The sequence below is a fragment of the Urtica dioica genome, chromosome 10 (genome assembly GCF_054948205.1).
Source record: "Urtica dioica subsp. dioica isolate 48M chromosome 10, U.dioica_male_clone48M_v1_H2, whole genome shotgun sequence".
Classification (NCBI taxonomy): domain Eukaryota; kingdom Viridiplantae; phylum Streptophyta; class Magnoliopsida; order Rosales; family Urticaceae; genus Urtica; species Urtica dioica.
The window spans coordinates 2,517,845-2,544,597 of record NC_142765.1 but is presented as its reverse complement, the minus strand read 5'-3'; the positions used below and the strand labels follow the sequence as shown (position 1 = coordinate 2,544,597).

Here is a 26,753-nt window from a genome sequence, read left to right as displayed (position 1 = left end):
TAGGTGCGACTTTAGGTGCAAAAAGTCGTACCTAAATGTGTTGCACCTGATAATCATGACTTTCAGGTGCGACTTTTCGCACCTAAAAGCATTAGGTGCGGATTTTCGAGAGCGAGTTTCACTAGTACAAATTGCACGACACTTAATTTGTGCCGTGCAAGCCTATGTCGTGGAAGCTTACACGACAAGTTTTTAAAACTGTCGTGCCAGCTTTGTTTGAACGACATTTATAAACTGTCGTGCAAGACTTCATTTTTTTATATAAAAAAAAATTGGCTACAGCGACTGCTTTGAGTCTCTGTTGCCGTTTTTAATAATTAATTCATTTAATTTTTTATTACTATCCCAAAATAAATAACCAAAATAAGAATCAAAGGAGAACAGAAGTTTGACTTCGAATTATTTTCACCATCTATAACAAAATGAGACTAACTAAGGTTCAACAACTCAATACCGATTAGTCGAATGAAAAGAAAAATCTATACCAATTCAAAATTCTCTTGAGACAAATTCAGGTTGTGAGTTTAACCCGGTTCCTTCTTCAGTGGAGCAATCGGTTCCATAGACTGTCAAGTGAGCACCTTCCTACAACAACTTGCAGGATTTCTTCACTCCAACGACTCCACTCGCGTTCGCACCAACGGGTTGAAGTAATGCAGCAACATTCGAGTTCGACATGTCGATGTCCCGGCAGATTTCTTCTATAAAAACCTGAAACAAAAAATACGATGAATTAACTATTTTTATCAACAAAAATACAGAATAAAATAATTTTCTGCAAGATTTAAAGATACAAAATTAGAATTCTTTTTTAAAATAAGCTAAAAACACAAACAAGTTAGACAGATATAAGTTGGTAATTCTGTGAGTTATATATCTAGGCAAACTTACTGATATAATATTATTATAAAAGTCTAAACAAGTTGGTATTTCTTTGAGTCGTATATCTAAGAAAACAATGAAAAATTAAGCTAAGAGCTAGCATCTACCTTTGGCTATTTTTAAATGAAGACTACGCTCACATTGTCAACAGAGATATCAAGCTCCCCGTCGAAAAAGTTATTTACCCACTGTAATTTTTATTCAAAACATCCCTGAGAAACAAGTCATCGAGCCAATAGGAAAAAAAAATACAAGATGGAAAAAGGACCAAGTATCCATGACATGCGATCAAAAAAGCAAAAAGAAAAATTAAAACTTCATAACAAGAATGATACTAAGGAAAGGAGTTAAAGAGAAAACATATGTAGTAGTCAATTGCCCACTGTAGTTTTTATTCGAAACATCCTTGAGAACAAGTCATCGAGCCAATAGGCAAAAAAAAAAAAAAAAAAAAAAAAAAAAAAAACAAGAAAGAAAAAGGACCAAGTATTCAAGATATAGGATAAAAAAAACAAAGGAAATTAAACCTACATAAAAAAAAAATGATACAAAGGAAAGGACAAAGGAGATTACATATGTAATAGTCCATAGGTCCAAGAATATATCTAGGCGATGCTATGTACTTGAGGCAATCTACAAGCAATTATATATATATATATATATATATATATATATATATATATATATTTGTTGTGGCATTTAAACAAACAGATGTTGGGTGTGAGTAAGCAAGAAGCTGAAGTGACGCGAGAGCTGAGCAGCCTAGAGATGGGGCTCAATAATATGTGGCGTCAAAAGTCCCGGAAATTGTGGTACAGAGACGGCGATACCAATACCAAGTTCTTTCACACCTCGACGCTCATCCGATACAAACGCAACTTCATCGACAACCTATGCACAGAGAACGGGGTGTGGTTGAATAACCGGGCAGGTATCGCTAATCACATTAATGCAAAGTTTCGTGAGTTTTATTCGGCAGGTCCAACCGAGGAGCCAGAAGGGCTCGAGTATTTGATCTCTCCGATGATCTCCCAAGAGGAGAACGCAGCCTTGGAGGAGGTTCCTTCCCGGGAAGAGATTGAAAGCACCATTTGGAGTATGCACCCGCTAAAGGCACCGGGCCTCGACGGCCTCCAGGGAGTCTTTTTCCGATCATACTGGAAGGAGATTGGCAATCAGGTGGTATCCTTTATCCGAGACTTCTTCAGCCATGGACGCATGCTCAAATCCATCAACCATGCGTTCGTGGTCCTTATTCCGAAAGTCAACGGGGCGACGATGCTTGATAAATACCGGCCGATCAGCCTCTGTAACCGGATTTTATATATTTGTTGATTTGGATAATATAATTTGGTTTTTATTTGATTTTTCATTTTAGAATTTCATAAACAAAAAAACCATAAAAAATTAATAATTAACGACGAAAAAAATTAATAATAAAAAAATAATAATTAGCGACGACTTGCGGATATCCCTCCCGCTGTGAGGGTCTGTTTGTTTCTGGTTCATTTTAATGAAGCTCACCTCCTTCAAAAAAAAAAAAAAAAAAAGCAAGAAATAAAAACAAAAAAGAAAGTGAAAGATGAGTACTCATTTTTATACCATCCCTGTAACAAACAAGAAACATGTGATCTTATTTATAGTCTAAGAAACACTTTTAGTAAGATAAAAATTATCCACATGAGGTGTTACTTTGGTGATTTCAGCTTTCTCCAGCACGGCACAGAGCAAAAGGAATCCCCTTGTGTGCCACTATATAGCCTTTTATTGATAGTCCAATCTTCATAATTGCTTGATCACACAAACAGTATAATCTAAGTAAGTTTCACAATCCATATACCATTTATTATAACATATATGATAAAGAAAGAAAAGCTTAAGAACGAGAAGATCTTCATCAAACAAAAATAAAGAAATAAACACTCATCCATAACTCTCGTATATCACCATTAAAATCAAACCATTTTCTTTGCCAATAGGCCCATGAAGCTTTTTCCACGACACATCCCTAAGAAATTCAAGTCAATATCAGCATGAGTAGAAGCTTTAGTAAGCACTCTGTTCCAAATATAACATATTTGAGAAAGTGAGTCGTTTAAGGTTTCAAATGCAAAATCGCTTTCAGAGAGAATGAAATCTATAATTGATGAATTTATGAAAGATTTAGACCCAACACAAAACTAAATATGCACCGAACACCACAAATTTGAAATAAGGAACTACTATATATGTTTATTTAAAATCAAGAACCCTAAAAATAAAAAATAAATCCTCAATTTCGAACTCAAATCTGAAACCAATCAGCATTGACCGAAATCCCTATATTACATACCTAACTGGGATTCAATAAATGGGATTTTAAGGTTTCTTACCAAAAAACGAGAACAAGGAACACTGTGATGTCAAATCCTCTTCTTCTTCATGATCAATGTTCAAAATATCGATATCGATATCGATACCCATACCGAAGTTTTGATTTTACGGATATAACGAGGATCGACGGATATTCTATAACAATTTTAATACCGACTACCGATTATATCGGTGATATATATTGACGGATGATTAGTACACAAAAGTGTGCTATTTTTGTGTTTAATTGTTAATATTTATTCAAAATAATTTGGATTCATTTGAATATTCTCTTGATATTACTGATTATAATTTTATTAGAGAATATCTATATTTGGTCTACAAAGATTTGATATGATACATTTATTTTGTAGGATTAATTGTGATAACATAAATATAAAAGATTCATCACGACAACAAAGTATTTGACAATCGCAAGCCTGCATCTCACCTCCTTCACGTGCAACCATTGAGTGTATATACCACTTCCAGGATTCAAGGAATAATTAAGTAATTGTGCTCTCCAAATCAAGCCATCAAGAGCAGAATTCACACAATCATCATTCAAGGCATTTAGTACATTCTCCAATTACTTTGTGCCACGTCTCAATCATCTTTCAAGGAAACCAATGACAACAAGGCACATGGCAATGAATGACAAGGCAATATTCTCTTTCTCTTCACATGATCAGCGTATGAAGCTTCAAATAATACTCAAATCAATCCTCAAAATAACCATTTATGTGTGTAATATTTAGTTTCCATTTTATTTTAGTTTCCCTTTATTTTGCCACCTCTAAAACACTATAAATAAGAGGTTTTGGCTTAGTTTTTGGACACCATATATTTTATTCCGAAAATTAGTTAAATAATATCATTTTATTCTCTCATATTTTCTCTAAAATTTTGTAAGAATGAGTTGTGTTCTTGGCTAAGTTTCTAGCAAGGCTAACGGCGATCTCAATTGCATAAGTTTACCTAACCGATTATGGTTCCACTTGTTGTGCTTTAATGTTTAAATTATTTATGAATCAAACTCTTTTCTCCTCTCATAAAATTATACTCTTTTATTTTTCATATGAATTTAGTCATGTTTGATTTATGTGATTTTTAAAGAGTATCAATTTCTTATAACACTTATTTTGTTGCTTTTCTTTTATTACAATTCTGTCGATTCGATATATTGTAAGTTTAGGGATTGCCTATGAAATTTGTGAGAAGAATATTATTGTGTTAGACTAATTCTTTACTGCGTTATAATCAATTTGATATATCGTCGTTTTGGTTTAGTCAACGAGATTTTATTCACGGTTTTAATTGAAAGAGTTTGTTCTTAAATTAATACATGAGTTTTTTGGTTGATCTTAATGTTGATTTTCCGATTACTTGTTTGGGATGTGAAACTTGTAATTGAGTTATAAGTGTGGAACCGTATTGGTAATTGGTAAACGGAGCAATTGAGTAACCCGACGCCTTGTGTTTTCCTCTCATTGATTTTATAAACCTTTTAATCTCTAAACAATCTTCTTCATTTTTATATTTCATTTACCACTTGACGTTTGGTTTTAGTTTTAATTTTCAGTTTTAGCCTCCTCGTGGATACGACTCCGCTTTCTTTGTGCTACCAACGACCGCTTAGCGACTGCACAATTTGGGCGTGATCAACGGATATATCGACAAAAATCTTATAACAAAATATAATAAAATATGTACCACTATTTATAATTTTAAATTTCTAATAAAAAAATCAAATTTAAAATATACCTATAACTTTTTTTCTTATAGATATACATTATTAATATTTACATTACTTTCTCAATATTAAAAAAATGTAATGAAATAAATTTTTTCAAAGAAATTGTAATATTTTTTGTACTACATTACAAATCTTCTTTAAAATAATAAAAAAGAATAGTATTATATATTTAATTATTTAGTCTATTAGTAATTTAGTATAGATATTATATATATATATATATTACGTTATTTGTCATACATATATTTATATGTATTATAAAATATAAATAAGGAAATATTGATAATATCATTATACTAAGTAAAATTAATAAGTAAAAGATATAAATAGTAAGAAATAATAAATAAAAAATAAAGAAAAAAATAAAATTAAAAAACAAACAAATAAAACGATATTTTCAAATTTTGACGATATTTTGTCGATATTTTGGAATTTTTAACTACTAAAAAAACGATATTTTGTCGATATATCATCGATATTTTAACGATATTTATAAAACGATAACGATTACAACGGATATTTTACCGAGACTCTTCAAAAAACGATATATCGGCGATATATCACCGATATATCCCGATATTTTGAACATTGTTCATGACTTTATGCCGAAATCCTCAAATAGCAAGCCAAACCGAAAAGAAATAGGGAAAAAAGATAAAAGCTCAAACCTTAGAAATTTCTCTAAACAAATCCAAGAAAGATAGGGAAGATGAATACTGGAGTCGTACGTCACTCGCACTCCGGCATGGTGTAGAAGAAATTCTAGTTGGAGATCGTGTGGTCGAGAAAATAAGGGCAAACTTGGAAAATGCAAACAATGCCCTAGAAAAAAATCGGAGAGAGATAGAGAGAGGGCAAACCTGGAAATCGAGGTCTTTCGTCTAGGTCGGCGGTGGTAGAGAGGTTGTGCGTGCATGACGAAGACAGAGGAATCGATGGTGAAGAAATAGAATTGACGACAAAGATGAAGAGGAAGAAAAGTAGAGGGCGAAGGTAAAGTAGGAGAAGAATCTAGACTTAGAGAAAAATGAAAACTGAGTTGAAAAATTAAAAGAAGCTTTAAAATATTTTTGTTATTGCACAACAATTACTTTTAGTGTCGTACCAATCGTGAACTTTTAAGGTTGCACGACACAACCAGAAAATGTCGTGCAAACTGAGAAAAAAACACCAAGGCCACGGCAAAGAAAAATTACGCCACGGTTCGAGTGTTTGAACGACATTGTTTGCACGACACTTACACAAAGTGACGTGCAAACTGGGAAAAACTCAACTGGGCTGTGGCAAACATATTTTACACTGCGGTTCGGGGGTTTGCACGACATTTGTATAAAAACTGACGTGCAAATAGTGTCATTCAATCTCATATTTCTACTAGTGTTTGTCGCATCTAAAATCGTGTCTGAAAGTATCATCGGGTGCGACTTTTGCACTTTTAGGTGCAAAAAAGTCGCACTTGATGCTATATTTTGTATTTTGTACTAGTGGTAAGGTTTCCACAACAGTACTCGTCCCGTTGTGGAATCTTAGGGATTCCACAACGGGACGAGTACCGTTGTGGAAACCTCCACGATTCCACAACAGGTCAGTCCCGTTGTGGAAAATTGACTAAATTTTTTAACGGCAAGACCTAGTTTCGGCCGCATATAATTCCGTTTCCCTTTGAACCATTTCTTCGGAAATTAGGTCAACGTAAATGGAATATCCAGTTCAAAGTCAACCCAACAGTTTTACAAAACTGAAATTTAGATCTGTGGATATATCTCCATTCCTACTTCATGCATGTCTTTCAACAGGTTTAACACTAACCTAAATAAACATATTGTGCATTGATCTATGTGTTTTTTTTTTTTTTCATTTCTGAACTACTAGAATCACGAATGTAATCAATTCATAAACAAATCGCAGACCAATAAAATATTATCAATTCATCATCACAGATTTAAACCATATAATTACAAATAATCACAGGTTCAGGTACATAAATGGAACACCCGGACCCTTCAGAACTAATAAAGCTAGATCAAAACAAACAAATCATATATATATATATATATATATATATATATATATATATATATATATATATATGTATATATATATATATATAAAACAAAAATCCATCAACATTCAATAATGTATTCATTATTAATAAACCAAATCTCGCGACCATTATATGATTATATGGTAGAAAATAATAACAATACATGACCTATAATACCCATAGTTTTTCTTTCACCACATGCTTATTAGAAAAAGATAAAGAGTTACTCACTCGACTCCCTTATTTTAGTATGCTTTAAATTACATTACGATATTATTCCACAGAAGAGATATATATGTAATATACATTCTTCTAGAAATGTGGTGGAACTTGTACTTCGAGATGTGGGACTTTTTTGTTGAAGTAAAGAAGAGTTGGATCTCTAGAAACTTGATGCGCTAATTTCTTTAGAAAGCGACCCTTTAGTTTGAGAGAATCTTCCTTCATTTCTGCAGCTGATAATACAAAATAACACCAACAAAGAATGCGTTGAAAGGGAAACACAATATGCATTTAACTCTTTTAATAGCGGTACGTACGTACCAGTTTCTTTTTTTAATTATTTTCATAGTTGTGCATGAAAAAACTATAATCGTTAGTACCTAGCTAGAGGAATACTGGGCCTGCAAGAATTCATTATTTATTGTATATTTTATAATTTTTATTATAATTTGATTTTACAAAAAGCAATTTATAAGAAAAAAAATAAAAAATACTACAACTACTCAAGAGTTTTTAACACCTCGCTTAACTAAAGCCATAAAATAAGTTTAGAAAACTATAAAAATCTATTTATTTATTTTAAAGTACAAATAATTATGATCTCATTTATATTACCTGAGGAAAGTTGAAAAAGGGTCGTGGCCAAGAGACAAAGCAATAAGCCCAGCACTGCCAAACGGAAAAGAGAAACTTGTTTCATCATACTTGATATTGTTGATTGTTTGGTGCTTTTTTTATTTTTATTTTGGTTGGGACTGTGATAATATACTGGGTATTCAAGCAAGCCTTAAAAGCCCTATTATATACAAAAAAATATGATCTTTGAGTAAGCTCTTCAAGGTGGATTGATTGACCAGTTGTTAATATAATAAATGGGGTTGAAAAAATAACAGTTTGAGAGAGTCAAAGTTTGTAGCTTGTGTTTTAGTCAAAAGAACAAGAATAATAATATAACAACTGGTTTTTTTTTTTTTTTTTTTTTTTTTTTTTTTAAAAACTGTGTATATGTATGACTTGGCTGCTCTTTCCTTTTCTCTCTCAAAAACTTCAATACTTGTGTTTTCAATATAGGGTGCAGTCGCCTCTTCTGGGAGACGGAGACTTTAGTGCTCTCGATCAATAGAAAACTCTCGATATAGGGAAATGTATCTTTTATCTTTATTTTCCTTTTTATGTTTTGATTTTTTGTTTCATTATGTATCAATTATCCAGACTTAAAAGATCTGGTTTTGTACTGTCCGATCTTCAATATCGGAGTGTGGTTAGTTTTTTCATATCTGAATCTCATATCTAAAGTATGATTTTTTTTAAACGTGGCTCTCAGTCGGGCAAGGACCCTGAAACCGCAATCTACAACAGGCGAAGACCGACGTTTCCATTCGTGATTCGTATAGTATTCTGAGAATGCTTGATTATCTGCATAGACGGGTAATCCACATGTTATTTTGTTGTATTTATGATTGTTTGTGATCCATATTTCATCTTGTTCATGTAGAAGTTTTTGAATTTCATTTGTGCTATTTTTGTAATCTAAATATTTGGTTTTTATCAATATATTATCTTGAGGAGCACTTCTATAAAAAAAAAAAAATTATACGTATGTATATACATAAATTAATTTTATTTTTGTGGATTGAACTCACGACCTCCACACAGGATGTGCTGTGAAATTACCAATAGACTATACTAGGTACCACATGAATAAATTAATTAATACACACAATTTCCTATCCGTCTAAATTGACTGCGGGGTTTTGAATAAAGACGAATTGGTTCCCTATTTGAATTTGATGTATCCAAAAGAAGAAGAAGAAGAAGAAGAAGAAGAAGAAAAGTCAAAATTAAAAAAATATAGTTGTAATTATAATAGAGGATTATAAACGGAAACATTTGTTTTAGTTGAGAGTATAGACAAACAAGAAGAAAAACCAACTGTTACTACTTTGACTATATATTATTTTCGAAAGAGAACTTTAAACCGGTCGTCCAAATTTATTTTCAGAAGGAAATGAATAATTAAAAAAAATCGATATTTAATTTAAAATTGGTTAACTGTGATTAACCTTATCGAAATTATTTTTGTAAACCGTTTACCGATAGTCCCTGTTAATGATTAACCAAAATTTGTCACAAATTTACCATTTGTTGTAATTGTTGGTAAACAAACAGAATTAAATTAATAATTTTGAGATCACGTTGTTGATTTTTTTTTAGACAGGGATGAAGATTGATCTATTGAAATAAGACTGCAAGCATTATTAACTAATTATTCGGGTAAGTCTGACTTGGTGTAAGATCTTCAACTTTTAAAGTCATGCTCATATTATCAAATAGTTTCTTAATGACTCCGGGACAAATAAAGTTATGTGTTTCAGTGATATAAATAAATTTTGAGCTGTTATTAATTTTTTTTGTCAAGTAAATTCATTAATAAAGCATTCTTGAGTTTAAAGTTAAACAAATTTTTTTGTTAAAAGTCAATTTTTTTCTGTATCTATATATTTCGTATATAGTACACATGCACAACTTTTATATAGAGGAATCATGTCTCTCACACGTCGTTTGCTTGATTCAAATTAACTAACGACATGGTTTAAACATATGTAGTGTCGTTTTTCTGTGGATAAAAACGACATTCTTGTAAGTATATGCTCCCTTGAAATGGAACAACATGGGAAAAAATGGGCAGGCATTAAGGATCAACATAAATTTTAATATATACATATATATGATATTGCAATGGATTTTATAGTTTTGGTTTTGGGCATATGCATGCATGCAGATTTTGCATTAAAACAAATATACGAACGTAACCTGATGAATGTAAAAAATGAATACCATTAATACATAAATAAAGTACCACGTTCATACAATAAAGCCATATTGATGAGGTCGTGGGTTCCTAAGCATAGTATAAACTAGTCGGTAATTCCACACCAATTTCACGTCATTTTCAAATTGAAGGTCGTGGTTCAATCCCACAAGCACAGGTTAATTGATAATTACACACTAGCTCCAAAAGTTTTTTAAAGTCGTGGTCCAAACCAATTCAAATACACACGCCCATTATTACACACTTGATCATCAACATATCTCGAACTCACCTCACTCAAATTATATATATATTCTCAATTGTTTCAACAAATATAGATTCAAAAGAAACACCCAATGCTCTCAGGGTTTGAGGAAAACGGATGATTGAAAAGGGATGCTTGAAAAGTATTATATAATTTTTTTCTTCTTCAAAATAGATAGTATTTTAAAATTTTAAATGGCTAATTATATTCTAAATTAATGGGTAATTTCAATTTGACTACACAAAATTCACAAATATGTGTTATACTTTCAAAATATGTAAACTACATAAATAACCTATGTTTAAAAAAGTATACTTGTCATTTAAAACAGCTATTTAAACAAGTTGTTATTTTAATTTTTATAAATATATTATTTTTTAATTAGGAACTTTCACAAGTCACAACCACTCGCCGAAATCAAATCTGATACGGAAATGAATAATAAAATAATTCGATTAAACTTATAACTGGTTAGCTATGATTAGCCTAAACAACATTACTTTAGTCAACCGTTTACCAATAATTCCTGTTAATGATTAACCAAAATTTGCCACAAATTTGTCGTTTAACAAATACATAATTAAATTTATAATGCTGAGATCATGATGTTGAAAAACTTAAATATTTTAGACAGAATGAAAATTGATCTATGAAATAAGACTCTGCAAGCATTATTTAACTAATTATCCAGGTAAGCCTGTAAGAGCATCTCAAATCTCACTCCATTTTTTGAGTGGGATGTGACAAAATGAGGTTAGATTTGCTCCGACCCAATCTCATTTCTCACTCCATAAATGAAATGAGGAATAATGAAACTCCAAAAGCTCCAAATATGGAGTTTCAATATTTATTCCACTCCATTTTGGAGTGAGATTTTAATAATATAAAATCAATTTCATTAATTACAAAATGACCCCAAAATTTAATGTATTTTAATATTATAGAGGTAGTCATAACAAAATCATTTTAGATCATTCTAATTTTGTATGAACATAGATCAAAACTCATGAAAACATGACATATATATAAATTTAAACTTTAAAAATAAAATTACTAAACTATAATATTTTACAAAGACACATAATTAGTACTTGCACTTCATTTTATAATTGTTTGCCAAGTATTTAAATGTTATTTGTAATGTGTTTTTTTATTAAAAAAATATTACTTTGTATTTATTGAGAGTCATATAATTATTTTAAATTTATATAATATTTATAAAATTGTATAGCATGATTGGATATAAAAAAAGTATAAATTAAATATGTTGTAAAAAATGGAGTATTGAGTTGGAGATGAAATACTGGTTGAAGTGACATAAACTGCATTTTGAAGTGCAATAAACTGCAAATTTAGCTAATTTGGTGGAAGATATTCAACTTCTAATAAAGTCATGCACAATTTATCAAATAGTTTCTTAATGACTCCGGGTCAAACAAAATTATATGTTCTAGTGATGTGAAATAATTTTGAACTCCTATTTTATATTTGTGTGGATTAAATCAATTAAGAGAGTATTCTTACTATTAGAGTAAAAAATCGGTATTAAAGACAATTTCTTATGTATCTATTTAGTTCGTACGAAACTACACATCCGACCAACTTTTACATAGAGCAATTATTTACACGTCGTTTACTTGCTTCAATTGAACGACAACTTTTGAACATAATATCTAATGTCGTCTGCTATCTGAAAACGACAATTATTGGTATATATAAGTAAACCCTTGAAATGGAACAAAAATGGGAAAAAAAAATTAGGGATTTGGAATTGTCCTATTTGAGCACTATTTCAAGTTTGTTTTCAAATCAATGTCTATAAAATTATATGTAATTGTAGAGCATTGTTAGGAGAAAAATATGAAATATGCTAAAAATCTACCTCAATGGAAGGAACAATAATGTCATTTTTTTTCCCTAATTGAACAAAATGGGAAAAGATGAGGATTTAAACAGGGCTAGTCCTATTTTTCTGAGCTGGTATACTTTATAAAATAACTAATGAAGCCATTAAAATAGGCATTAAATTGTATTAGTTATAAATTTGAAGCATGCAGCTCATAAAAAATAAAATAAAATGAGCTTAAATAAAATTAAATTAATGAAAGAAAGAAAACTACTACCATTAATACATAATAAAAAGCTCATTACAAAATACCATGTTCATACAATAAAGTCATATTGATGAGCTAGCTCAGATGAATAAATCAAACCAATTCAAATGCACACACACAAACCACATTATTACACACTTGATCATCAACACACTCACCACTCTCAAATCACATAGTCTTAATTGTTTCAACAAAAGCCTCAAAATTAACCCAATTCTCAAGGATGTGACGGGCTCTTAGGGCTTGAGAAAAACGGATGCTTGAAAAACGGGTGCTTGAAAAATGGATGCTTCTTGAAGACCGGAGTCGGCTCTTCACTTGGCTTCTTAGGGCCGTGATCCTCCGGAGCCGGTTGAGGCTTGGGCTCGGACTTTTTCGGCTTGGGCTTAGGCTTGTTGTCGTCATCGCACCCGGGATCGGGATGAGGTTTAGACTCGGACTTAGACTTCGACTTGGGCTTAGGCTTGGGCTTGTCGTCTTCGTGATCGCCACCGGGATTAGGATGAGGCTTTGGCTCGGGATTTGAGGGTTTGTTTTTGTGGAAAAATGAAAAATGGTGTTTCTTGAAGATTGATGAGATCTCTTGAAATGTCTCTTCCTCTTTCACATCCTTTGAGGTTGTACTCTCTTTATAACATTATACATGGAAAAAAGAGAGATCATGAGTAGTCATACTATTGGTCAAGTTATAAATGTAATGCAAGCTAAAAAACCTAGTGACTGAATTTAAGAAAATTGCAAGGATATAATATAAATTATTTGTACCTGTAAAAGTAGCATAAGAGAGGCTGATCATAAGAGAGAACAAAAGTAGTCCCAAAAGTGCACCATTGAATAGATGAGTCCTCATTTTGGAAACAATTTGATGTTTTTTCCTTCTTTCTTTGGGGACCTGTTTATGAGATGTGTTTGGAGATCATATTCTCTGGCTTTATATATAGCCATATTGTAGAAGCACCATTGAGCCTTGATGATCTCTAATAACTTTAATTGATGAGTTTCTCAACTACTATCTAAACCTAATGATTATATCGTGAATATTTATCTTTTATTTTTATTTTTATATGAAATTAAAATTTCATATCCATCAACTGATCATTTCTTAATGTGTTGAATTAATTATGATGTAACGACTAGTTAACAACTGCATATGCTTAATTTTTCCTAATAAGAAGTTTCTCTCTAAACAATATCTGGCTATATCCACATATGTTGGATTTGAGTAGTGACCATATATTCCTTGCATGCATGCAAATTCACATTCCTTATTTCCTGATTACGAATACCTCAACATAAAAAATTTAACTTTTCTACCAAGGCAAAGTCTCCAAGATTAACTCTAGAGACGCATGTGAACATTTCTAACAAAAAAGAAAAGAAAACGAAAAGACATAAATTAGAGGCAACGAAATTCTTATCAGCAAGAAAAGTGAGCATGTATAAAAGCTATATACCAAACAAAAGAAGATCATAATGTCAAGATGAGTTGTCTCGTTATTACGAGTTATTTACGAAACAAGGAATGCACCGGTGGTCACCATAAATATTATTAAAGATGGAGCACTAATCACACATATAAATTAAAAAGAGATGAAAGTAATGAAGATTATTATTACTACTTACTAGGTTCTCAAAAACAATTGATAGTGGGTAGAGACAGAGTATATTGAACTTTTCTGTCAGAATGTTTGTGTGCTCGATCAAACTATGGCAAAAGAATGCAAAATTGGGATGGGCAAACACAAAACGACAACGTTCATGAAAAATGACAATAGTTCATGAAAAAACGACAATGGAAAATAGACTGGATTGTCCCAATTTTTTTTAGCAGTAGGCAATTACGCCCCATTCTCTTTTTATTTCCAAATGCATGCCCTCCTTTTTAGTGTAAAGTTTTATGTAAAAGTGAGACATTTTTTAGAAAAAGAGATGAAAGTGGCATAGAAGTCTACCAATCTCAAAGTAGAGATAATATATGTCATTTTCTCAATGATAATTTTATGAAAACAATAACTTTCTTGAAAACGGAAACTTTATGAAATGACAATTTTCATGAAAACGACAACTTTCATAAAAAAACGACAACTTCGTGAAAAACAACCAATAAATGTTTAAGCATTGAGAATGGAGAAAATGACATATATTGCTTCTACTTTGTGATAGTGATAGGTTTTTATGTCCATTTCATCTTTTTCTCTTTAAAATGTCTCACATTTGCATAAAATTTTACATTAAAAAAACATTGATTTAGAAACAAAAGTGGAATGGAGCATAAATTTCTTACTGCTACAAAAAATGAGACATTAGAATTCCCAATGAAATACTCCACTATGTGTAACATGTATATTTACGGGTTCCATTAAAAAAAAAAAAAAAAAAAAAACATGTGTACATAGGGAATTTCTGTAAATAAAATCACTAGCCATACTCGGACAGTATCTACATGAATTTAACCAAATATATATTCTCAAATCATGTCATTGGCTGATTATTGTGGACTCTAGAATGATGAACCTAATAATTTTTTGTACACCCGCCACTTTAGTTTCTAATTTCTATATTAATCAAATATGTATTTATCAATTATATGTTTCGACATTAATTAATTTTAAATTTCTGTTTTTACCATTTTTATATGTTTATTCACAGAGATCATGTATATAAAATGTCTAATTTTTCAGTAATTTTTTTTCTTCCATATATCATTTGTATTTTAGTTTATAAATATATTCGTTCGTAAATGATTATACCAGTGGCATATTTCAGGTTTCTATAGTAGTATATTCATCGATATTTCTGTTGACAAGCAATATCTCTAAAATAAAATCTCATGTACACCATTCGTATCAACTCAAAAGATAGTCTATATTTTTCTTTCAAAAAAAAAAAAAAAAAGGAAAAAAAGAAGAAGAAGATAGTCTATATCTTCAACTCGTGAAATAGAAAGTATAATTTTGTAACTTCCTACCTATACACTTGTGAGTCAATTTGTAGAATTCCGTCAGCGAGCTGGAACGAACTGGAGCGAGCTGGAGCAAGCTGGAGCGAGCTGGAGCGTGCTGGAGCAAGCTGGAGCGTGCTGGAGCAAGCTGGAGCGAGCTGAGGAGTTGAACGAGCTTGAGCAAAGCTCGCTGAGGAGTTGAGCGATCTGCGAGCTGCGAGCTGCGAGTTGAGCGAGCTTCGAACTGCGAGCTGCGAACCTTGTTTCATTTTTTATTATCGTTTATTATCTGCTATTAGTGTTGCGAATTTTCTCGCACACGCAAGTGCACGTGGTCGCAATAGTAATAAATCGTAAGAACGAGTCGATCCCACGAGGACTAGCTAAATTGAAGATTCAAGATTCACAAGTTTGAATGAGAACCCAAAAATAATGATAGAAAGTTTGTCACAAAATTATCTAGCAAGTAAATAAAATAAACAACAAAACTAAAGAACGGTTTTACAATTATGAAGACGGAGGACTATGGTTTCACGAGTTCAATCTACGGTTCGGATTCACGGAAATTACGCACGATTATTGTTGTTCATATATTACTACTCGTACTCACGCTAATCGTATCACTAAATCTCTCTCGAGCATCTAGCAACCTAAACTCAATGCCGGAGTTTTATCTCTCGATCCCAACTCCTAAAAAGCACGGCAAGCATTCACAACAAGAGTACACACGAGTCTAAAACAGCCTAGCTATCTCTAGCCTAGGAATGTATTTTAGTAATCCAAAACAAAAGCACAACAACCTAATCTTTCTCAAGCATTAGATCGAACACATATCATGCATAAGGTAGCTAATCTTATACAAGGCATTAAACATGGAATTGAACTAAGCAACATGACAAGAACAACAACAATAAAATCAATCTATTTAGGAATCCATAACCGTCAAGAACTCGCTACACCATAGCCCTATGGAGGCTTAGTTCATGGTGATACAAAGAACAAAGCAAACATAAATCAAGAACAATGAAACCAACATAATCTTCATAAATAAATGGAGTTCAAGAGATAGAGGAAGAGGATAAAACTATGGTGGTGATGGCTGGACGAATTCCGGCGAGATGGCACTCCGACCTCCTTCTTCTCCATAGCAAAACCAAGAAACTCTAAGAAAACATGAAGAGAAAAGAAAATTACTCTCTCTCAAAGATGAGAGATATCCTCAAACCCTAGCATTTGTGTTTTTAAGGCTGAATGGGGTTATTTTCGGAGCCATCTGGACCTTTAGTTTTGATCCAATGGCTAAAATTCGCTCAGAAACGCAACATTGGAAAAAGCTGATTTTTGGACCGCACGGCGCGCCCTTTTGTCTGCGCGGCGCGCAGACCATTTTTTCGGCTTCGCGCGGTCCGCGCGTACGACTCTGGAGGCGAAAACGGCGAAATTTTCGTCCGCGCGGCGCGCGCTTTTTTCCGCGCGCCGCGCGCTTCCCGGTTCACTGCACACCGTTTTTTAAACGGTCGTAACTCCTAGCTCCGATGTCCGATTTCTGCAAATAAACATGCGTTGGAAAGCTAAGAGGGAGCTCTATCCAATTATGGAAGTGGATCATCCAGAATAATCATTTAAAAATCCCAAAATCCTGCCGAAGAGGACGTCGTTCCTTGTTTCGCTCCAAGTTGTCCAAATGTGTATGAATCTCCTTGAAATTGTTCGGAATCGTCACATGATGCGCTAATAACCTCCTCAAGACCCACTTGACCTTTTAAACCTGAAAATCACTCACAAACATACCAAAGCTATCAAAAACGCTTGAGGACTCGTTAGTTTTTAGTCCGGGAAATAGGAGTTTTATGCGTAATAAACGCACCTATCAATTAGTTAGCCTGTTGTTACGTTACCTATTCTTTAGGCATGATTAGCTCCGAGTATATTGGCTATTAAGCTATCGAAATAGTAGGCTATTATTATGGTTTTTAGTTATTACGTTTACCTTTTTTTTCCCTGTATAAAAGACTCATTCGAGTATCTGAAATAATATCGAGTATTCTCTCATAAAACACTAGCCTAAATTCTATATGGTATCAGAGCAGTGTTAACCTCGATCCAGAAAATGACTAAATATGGTCAATCACACGCCCTAGCTTCCTCATCCGAAACCCCTTCCCTAAACACCTCCATGGCCGATCAAAACCCTCACACCATCACTTGTCACAAGCTCAATGGCCAAAACTACCTTCAATGGTCTCAGTCTGTCTAAATGTTCATCTGTGGTCGCAGCAAAGACGATCACCTCACCGGAGAAGCCAAAGCCCCGAAGAAAGATGATCCAAAATTCAAAGTTTGGAAGGCTGAGAATAGCATGGTCATGTCATGTGGCTTGTTAATTCTATGATGCCTGAGATAGGTGAAAATTTCTTGCTTTACTCTACTGCATCTGAAATTTAGGAAGCTGCTCGTATCACTTTTTCAGATTCAGAAAACACATCGGAGCTATTTGAGACAGAAAATCTTCTTCATGACTCAAAACAGGGAGATGCTTCTGTTACTCAATATTATAGCACTCTGACAAGATTATGGCAAAGAATCGATGTATATGATCAGCACAGGTGGAACTGCCCTGAAGACTCGCTGCTCTATGCAAAGATCTTGGAAACCAAGCGTGTATTCAAGCTCTTATCAGGTCTCACCAAGGAGCTAGACGAGGTCAGAGGGAGAATCTTGAGCATCAAGCCACTACCAACACTTCGTGAAGCTTTTTCAATGGTCAGACATGAAGAAATCCGTAGAAAGCTCATGATGACTACCCTCCAATCCTCTCCAAATCCTCATGATGCCTCTGCCTTGATAGCTCACGAAAAGTCTCATGCCCTGGCTGCTAAGGCACCCTACAACAAGACCAAGAAAGGAAGACCCTACTGCGAGCACTGCAAGAAGCCAGGACACACACGTGAGACATGCTGGGAGATTCATGGAAAACCTGCAAACTGGAAGCCTTCAAAGTACTCAAGAGACCAGGAGACACAAGCCAATTCAGCATCCTCAAGCCCCTTCAGTCCTGAGCAGCTTGAGATGCTCACATGCCTCATCAGAAAAGCCAGCCAACAAGGTGACTCGCCTACAACTGGACTGATGGCTCAAAGAGGTACAATACATGAGGCTATTCAAGCCTTAACAGCATACCATGTGATTACTAATCTCTCAATTGTGTGGATCATGGATTCCAGGGCATCAGATCACATGTCAAGCAGTTTCCATCTATTCACCAATTATACACCATGTAATGAGGATTTGTATGTCACAATAGCCGATGGATCAAAGGCCTTGGTAGCTGGGATTGGTTCAGTAAAAATCACCAATCAACTCACACTGAGTTCTGTATTACATGTACCTAAGTTACACTGCAATTTACTATCTGTTTATAAGGTAAATAAGGACTCATGTTGCCTAACTATCTTTGATGATGTGTCTTGTGAAATTCAGGAAAAGAAATCAGGGATGACGATTGGCAGTGCTGAAATGTGTGGTGGACTCTACCTCATCAAGACAAGCTCCGAGACCAGTAAAATTGCCTCAGCTTCAATCCTCAAAAATAAGTCAACCTTTTCTCAAGCAGATAGAGATATCATGTTGCATCACTATCGCTTAGGCCACCCTAATTTCGTGTACCTCAAGAAAATGTTTCCCAAATTATTCATCAATAAAGATACAAATTTGTTTCAGTGTGATGTGTGTCAACTATCAAAGCATACTCGTAGCTCTTATAACCCTAAGCAATATGTCCCATCAAAACCATTTTCTGTTTTACATAGTGACATTTGGGGTCCCTCAAGAGTGAAAAATCTAAATGGTGCTAGATGGTTCCTAACCCTCATTGATGACCACACTAGAATAAGTTGGGTATACCTTATGAAAGACAAATCTGAGGCTAGCTCAATCATCATCCAGTTTCACAAAATGATAAAAAACCAGTTCACCACAGACATACAGATTATACATTCAGATAATGCCAAAGATTATTTCAATGCACAACTCAACACTTACTTTCAATCTCAGGGCATCATTCACCTTAGCTCGTGTGTCCAAACACCTCAACAAAATGGCATTGCAGAAAGGAAAAACAGACACCTATTAGAAGTAGCTAGATCCCTTATGTTTACCTCACATGTACCAAAATACCTATAGGGAGAAGCCATTCTAACTGCCACATACCTCATCAATAGGATGCCCTCAAGAGTCCTAGGATTCAAATCCCCATGTGAGAAACTGAGAGAATCTTTTCCAACAACTAGGCTCATATCCACCATCTCACCTAAAGTCTTTGGATGCTCTGTCTTTGTACACACATATGATCACAACAAATAGGATCCGAGGTCCATCAAATGTATCTTCATTGGTTATTCTTCCACTCAAAAGGGATACAAGTGCTACTCACCTCAAAACAAGAAAACCTATATTTCCTATGATGTTACCTTCCATGAGACCACACCATACTATGACTCCTCTGAAGGACTCATAGAAACCTCAAGCACACCAATCCACCACACTCAGTCTATGTCTACTACCATAAACATCATAGACACCATACCAGATCCACAACAAGAGCCTCACCTCACAGATGAATCTCACCAAGATCAGATACCACAAGAGACACACACACTTCAGTACTCCTATGAGACATCACCTGATCGATCCTCAATCAACATCACAGATGAATCAAATCAAGGTAACATTAGTCCTGAAATATCTGCAAATAGTACAATTGACAGTGAAACAAGTCTTAAGCTTCCCATTGCCTTGAGAAAGCCATCACGAGCATGTGGTCCATACCGGATCGAAGAATTCATCTACTATGGAAATCTCTCCAGCAAGTATCAAGCCTTCCTGACTCACCTGGATCAAGTCACCACACCAGATACAATTCAGGAAGCAATGTCAATCCCAGAATGGAGAAAAGCTGCAATGGAGGAGATAGAAGCCCTAGAGAAAAACAAGACGTGGAGCATTGAGGAACTGCCAAGAGGAAAGAGAACAGTGGGGTGCCGATGGCTGTTCACGATCAAATACAAGTCAGATGGCTCAATTGAAAGGTACAAAGCTCGACTTGTAGCCAAGGGATATACTCAGTCCTATGGAATTGACTACCAAGAGACATTTGCACCTGTGGCTAAACTGAATACAATCAGGGTCCTTATGTCCATTGCATCAAACTTGGATTGGCAGTTGTACCAGTTAGATGTCAAAAATGCCTTTCTTAATGGCACACTTGAGGAAGAAGTGTTCATGGACTTGCCCCCGGAATTTGAAGGTGATCATGGAAGCAAGGTCTGTCACCTCCACAAGTCCATCTATGGACTCAAACAGAGTCCACGAGCCTGGTTTGGGCACTTCACAAGAGTCCTCAAGAGCTGCCAGTTCAGCCAAAGCCATGCAGATCACACCTTGTTCACCAAGCATTCTGCTCAGGGGGAATGTACCATCCTCAGTGTTTATGTGGATGATATAATCCTCACATGTGATGATGAAGAAGAGATCATGAAGGTCAAACGTGTTCTGGCTACTAAGTTTGAAGTCAAAGATCTTGGAGAGTTGAGGTATTTCCTCGGCATGGAAGTTGCAAGGTCCAAGATTGGAATCTGAGTGTCTCAGAGGAAATACACACTAGATCTGCTCAAAGACACAGGTATGCTGGGGTGCAAACCTGTGGAGACTCCAATGGATTCAACTGTGAAGCTACTAAAGAGCAGCACTGAGAAGAGAGTGGATAAGGGTCAATACCAAAGACTTGTTGGGGAGCTTATCTATCTGGCTCACACAAGACCAGATATAAGTTTCTCAGTAAGCATGGTAAGCCGCTTCATGAATGACCCCTCAGAGATTCACCTGGAAGCTGTAATGAGAATCCTCAGATACCTCAAGTCCACACCAGGAATGAGATTAATGTTCAAGAAACAATCAAGCCGTGAGATCCAAGTCTTCAGCGTGCAGACTGGGCAGGCTCAAAGACTGACTCCAGATCAACCTCAGGCATGTGCTCATTTGTCTGGGGAAACCTGGTCACTTGTAGGAGCAAGAAGCAGTCAGTTGTAGCCAGAAGTAGTGCTGAGTCAGAGCTGAGATCCTTAGCTCATGGAGTGTGTGAAGGAATGTGGCTAAAGAAGCTACTCGAGGACTTGAAGATCAAGATAGATGGCCCAGTGAAGATATTGTGCGACAACAAGTCAGCAATAAGTATGGCTAAAGACCCTGTTCAGCATGACAAAACAAAACATGTCGAAATTGATCGCCATATTCTGAGTGAGAAGATTGAAGAAAAGGTGATCTCCCTGTTATATGTGAGTTCTTCAGATCAAGCTGCTGACATATTTACCAAGCCATTGCCACGACAACTCTTCACCAACAATTGTTCCAAGCTCGCCTTGTTTGACATCCACCGGCGAGCTTGAGGGGGAGTGTAGAATTCCGTCAGCGAGCTGGAACGAACTGGAGCGAGCTTAGGAGTTGAGCGAGCTGGAGCGTGCTGGAGCAAGCTGGAGCGAGCTGGAGCGAGCTGAGGAGTTGAGCGAGCTGGAGCAAAGCTCGCTGAGGAGTTGAGCGATCTGCGAGCTGCGAGTTGAGCGAGCTTCGAACTGCGAGCTGCAAACCTTGTTTCATTTTTTATTATCGTTTATTATCTGCTATTAGTTAGCCTGTTGTTACGTTACCTATTCTTTAGGCATGATTAGCTCCGAGTATCTTGGCTATTAAGCTATCGGAATAGTAGGCTATTATTATGGTTTTTAGTTATTACGTTTACCTTTTTTTCCCTGTATAAAAGACTCATTCGAGTATCTGAAATAATATCGAGTATTCTATACAATTAATGAAATTTCTCCATACTACATGTGATTTTGACACAAATGTCCGTTACAACGATGGTTTGGACTTTTCTGCCATTTCTTATATTTTTGTCGACAATATAATGTCTCAACTAAACTTTAATTTATTTATTCCTTTCTCCCTCAAATTATCTTTTGATTTCGATTCACACGGCCAAATTATTTTTAGAAGTTCTCCTTATTACATTATGTGGCAAGTATCAAATGGAAATTACATGTTTTTCCTACATCCGAAGAAATTTAGTTAATCGTTATTGGCACAGTAGAGCTGTCAATTGGGCCGGACCGCCCGCGGGCCACCCGGCCCGGCCCTTATTTTAATTGGTTTTGGGCCGACCCATCCCGGATTAAAAAGGGCCGGGCCGGCCCGATTTTCAAATTGGTCCTGGTTTGGGCTTTTATTTTAGGCCCAAAATTCGAGCCCGACCCAAAACCCTTAAAAGCACAAAACAGACACGGCCCAAGCACAGAACCGGCACGGCCCGGGCACAAGCCTGTCAGAGGCCAAATTAAAATTTTATTCTCTAAATATATGTGTGTGTATATATATATATATATATATATATATATATATATATATATATATAATATTATCAATAACACTTACACTTGTTTAAAATAAAGTAGAAAAAATATATAATGTTCTAGCTCTTGGTGTTTAATTATCTAAATCGTTCATTTTGTATGTAATATTCTCTATATAAAGTCAAGAGATTTATTTGATAATGTTGTACATCTTTATTTCTCAAATTGAAAACTACGAGTGAGATCTGATTTATTACTTCCATAGATTTTTGGAAGTATTTTGCAAATGCACAAAAGTATTATCAGGTGAATACTATTTGGAAGTATTATATGATTCATAATTCGAGACATCATTCATCGTCGTCATCTTCTCAAACATCATCTTTCGAGCTTGTGAAATATTTGAAAACTGAATTTTACACAGAGAATCCAGACGAATTGGATATTCTAGAATGGTAAACAAACAAACAAGGGTGTTTTCCGACATTGTCCTTAATTGCCCGAGACATTCTCGCTACTCTGGTATCAAGTGTTGCGTCAGAGCAAGAATTTAGTGCAAGCAACCATGTTTTCGACGACATAAGATCAACAATGAGTTCGGATATTCTAGAAGGCCTACTGTGTTTTAAAAGATTGAGACGATACAAGAAGGCGAAAACAAAACAGTGATGAAGACTCGATTGCGACGTACTTTACAATATTAGAGAATGGAACTTCTGCTTCTTTAATTAGTCACATGTAATTTTTTATTTATTCAAACCGTACTCTTTTCCTTCACTAAGTTTTTATCTCGATCCTCTAGGTTTTACTTAGAAAAGTTTTTAATGAATATGGTTAAGTATTGTAATTTTTTTATATTTATATATATATTTTTACAATTTATCAGTGTTTTATATACAAAAGAAATACAAATCAATCTCAATATCAAAATAGCCCATTTAAAGTGCCAAAACAATTAAAAAAACAAATAGCCCAAAAAAGACCTTTAAAAAAAGCCCAAAACGGCTCAAAACAGGCCCAAAATAAACCCCAAACAAGGTCCAAGACCAAGCCTAGGACCAAGCCAAAACCCGGCCCAGGACTAGACCCGGCCCGTGAACTAGAGGGCCTTGTGCCTGGGCCTAGGTTGGTCCTGATGATTCTCTACTTTGGGTTGGGCCGACCCGGGCCCCTTCATTATTGGTCCGGGCTTGCTAAGGGCCTCATTTTTTGGGCCGGCCCGGCCCAATTGACAGCTTTACGGCACAGTAATTATAATAAATAAATAACACTAACCAAGAAACAAAAGTCCAACGAAAATAAAATTTAGGACGAGTAAATACATGGAGGAAGAATCAACATTGTGAGAACTTTTAAAATATAAGGGCAGTAAATGTGTTAAAAATTGCGAGGAAGAATCCCTACTAATAAAAGGGCAGTTACGTTAAGAAATGACAACTCTCATTAAAAAACGACAATAACAAATAAACGACATTTCTAAATCTTACCCAGAGAAAGAAATGAAAATTCTGATACCAGGCTGACTATTTGGAAGAAAATGTATTAAATATTGCGAGGAAAAATCCTTCATTACTAATAAAAGGGCAGTTGCGTTAAGAAATGGCAATCCTTATTAAAAACGACAATAACAAGGAAACGACATTAACACAGAAACGACAATAACAAAGAACGACATTTCTAAATCTTAGAGAAAGAGAAGAAAATTCTAATACCAGACTGACTATTTGGCAGTAAATGTGTTAAAACATTGTGAGGAATCCTTACTAATAAAAGGGCAATTACCTCAAGAAATGACAATCCTCATTAAGAAACGACAACAACAAAGAAACGACAATAAAAAGAAACGACATTTCAAATTCTTACTCAAGACTGACAATTTGGTATAAAATATCCAACAGAAAATCAACAATATTGTCCGAGAGAGCCACATTCTTCATAGGAAAAAAACTGGAATCAATGCCAGTAAACGACAACAATAAATGAAAACGACATCATTTAGAATCTTCCTAAAAAACGACAACAAAACATGTCAAAACATCATTTAAATACTATTATTATTATTATTATTATTATTATATATTTTGCTTAAGATAGTGACAGTTTTCAGAAATAATTTTGAATAAAAGAGAAGCTTATAATAACTGAGAAAACCAGACAACAATTTGAAATAAATGGAAAAAAGGATTATGAATTCCATGGGGTGAAAATAGAAGAGAGTATAGAATGGAAAAGATAATAAATATATATAGTGTTGGGGTTATACTTATCGTGCATTGAATATCATAAAGGTACTTCACATGGCCAGTGAAGCACATAGTGATATCAAGTCTCCGGTCCCAATAGTGAGATTTTTTTTTTTCTTTATGACTTGAAAATAAAAATATTAATAAGTAAAAAAATAAAGAAGTACCATCCATTCTTTTTGTAGAATGGACAATTTAGGGACAAGCCATCAATGCTTAGCCTTGCTCAGTACATGATTGCAAAAGTAAATTTCTTGCAGAAAGGATATTGGATCTTGAAATAAAAAATATAAGAGCATTTCAGGGCCACAAAATTCATCTGAACTCTGTAACATAGTACAAACCGATATAAATAATTTACATTGAATATTGTTGTTCTATATCATCAACAAAAAGTACAAAATAGTTCAAGAACTATATATTCAATATGTTTAACCATACATCATGAGCACAATAGTACAAAATCCTCACCACATGAAATAACCTTATAAAAATTGCATAAGCACAAACATATATCCTCACACACTCAAATATATCAACTGTAAAAATAAGCAACAAACAAGCTTTTATTATATATTGGAAATACTAAACTTCAAATTTGGTTTGTGAAATTATATTATTTAGGGAGTGATTGGAGGGCATGGCTTCTTGGGGTGAGAGAAGTATGGTGACAAAGATGGCTTCTTCTTGAAGATAGGGTGTGGCTTGTAAATAGGGACCGAGACCGGGGTCGGTTTCGGAATGTAAACCGGGACCGGGACGTGGATCGGCTTAGGCTTGTAGATCGGGACCGAGACCGGGACGGGTTTTGGCTTGAAAACCGGGATCGGTTTGTAGACCGGGACGGGCTTTGGCTTGAAAACCGGGACCGGAATGTGCTTGAAGTAGGGCTTCTTGAAGAAAGGCTTCTTGAAGTAGGGTTTCTTCAAAAACGTCTTTTCGTCTTTGAACTTGGAAGCTTGATCTTCGGTTTTCGATTCTTTGATTTCACACGAAAGAAAAAGAAGAAAAAAATTAAATGTAAATCAAGATTATTACAAAAGTACAAATGTGAGATTTAATGACTTAATTATTTACCTGAAGAGGCATGAGTGAAGCTCAAAGCAGCAAATAGGCAGAGCCCAATGACCACAAATGAAATCTTCATTGTGGAAAAAACCCTTTGATTGGAAATAATGCAAAGCTAGCCTTAAAAATGCCTTAAAAGCTTTGATGAGAGATTGATATATAATATCATGGGACTTGTGGTATTTATATATAGCAGGCTTTGAGAAGCTGTTTTTGAGGCTAATTAATTGTTATTTCCACTTTATTTAGGAAAGAAAATAGGAAATGAAATGGACCTACGTACTTAGCTTTAATTTTTATTATTTTATAATTATTTAACTTTTTAGTGTTATATAATACATCTTCATTTATTTTGAGTCGTCCCAACCGTTATCTGCATATCTATTATCTCCAGAATCTATTTTGTTTTTGCCAGATAATAATAATAGTGAGCTGTGATTAAAGGAGGTCGTTTTCTCTTTGTTTAATTACTTGTTATATAACAAAAATGTAAAATAATATTCATGTAGGAAAATCATTACCACAGAGCAATTCCCATTTGAATATTTAATTATACAAGGAAATAACAAGCACAAGATTATGTTTTAAGAGCTTAAATCATCAGCATATAGATTTTTTGTAATGAAGCATATAGAAAACTTAGATTTTAGAACA

General features: G+C 34.5%; 3 protein-coding genes across 3 annotated transcripts; 1 reads left to right on the top strand and 2 right to left on the bottom strand.

The window, feature by feature from the left end:
* Positions 1-12,435: 12,435 nt before the first annotated feature.
* Positions 12,436-13,375, bottom strand: LOC149383033 (uncharacterized). The gene is made up of 2 exons (XM_089629209.1): positions 13,213-13,375; positions 12,436-13,074 (listed from the first exon to the last, which is right to left on the bottom strand). The coding sequence occupies exons 1-2, from the start codon at positions 13,295-13,297 to the stop codon at positions 12,665-12,667; spliced, it is 495 nt and encodes a 164-aa protein (XP_089485335.1). The 5' UTR covers positions 13,298-13,375; the 3' UTR covers positions 12,436-12,664.
* A 4,270-nt stretch (positions 13,376-17,645) lies between these two features.
* Positions 17,646-18,903, top strand: LOC149383032 (uncharacterized). The gene is made up of 3 exons (XM_089627663.1): positions 17,646-17,750; positions 17,834-18,530; positions 18,869-18,903. Exons 1-3 carry the CDS (start codon positions 17,646-17,648, stop codon positions 18,901-18,903), a joined length of 837 nt encoding a protein of 278 aa, XP_089483789.1.
* A 6,409-nt stretch (positions 18,904-25,312) lies between these two features.
* On the bottom strand, positions 25,313-26,254 carry LOC149383031 (uncharacterized). Its single transcript, XM_089628231.1, has 2 exons — positions 26,109-26,254; positions 25,313-26,010 (listed from the first exon to the last, which is right to left on the bottom strand). The coding sequence occupies exons 1-2, from the start codon at positions 26,176-26,178 to the stop codon at positions 25,652-25,654; spliced, it is 429 nt and encodes a 142-aa protein (XP_089484357.1). The 5' UTR covers positions 26,179-26,254; the 3' UTR covers positions 25,313-25,651.
* Positions 26,255-26,753: the final 499 nt, after the last annotated feature.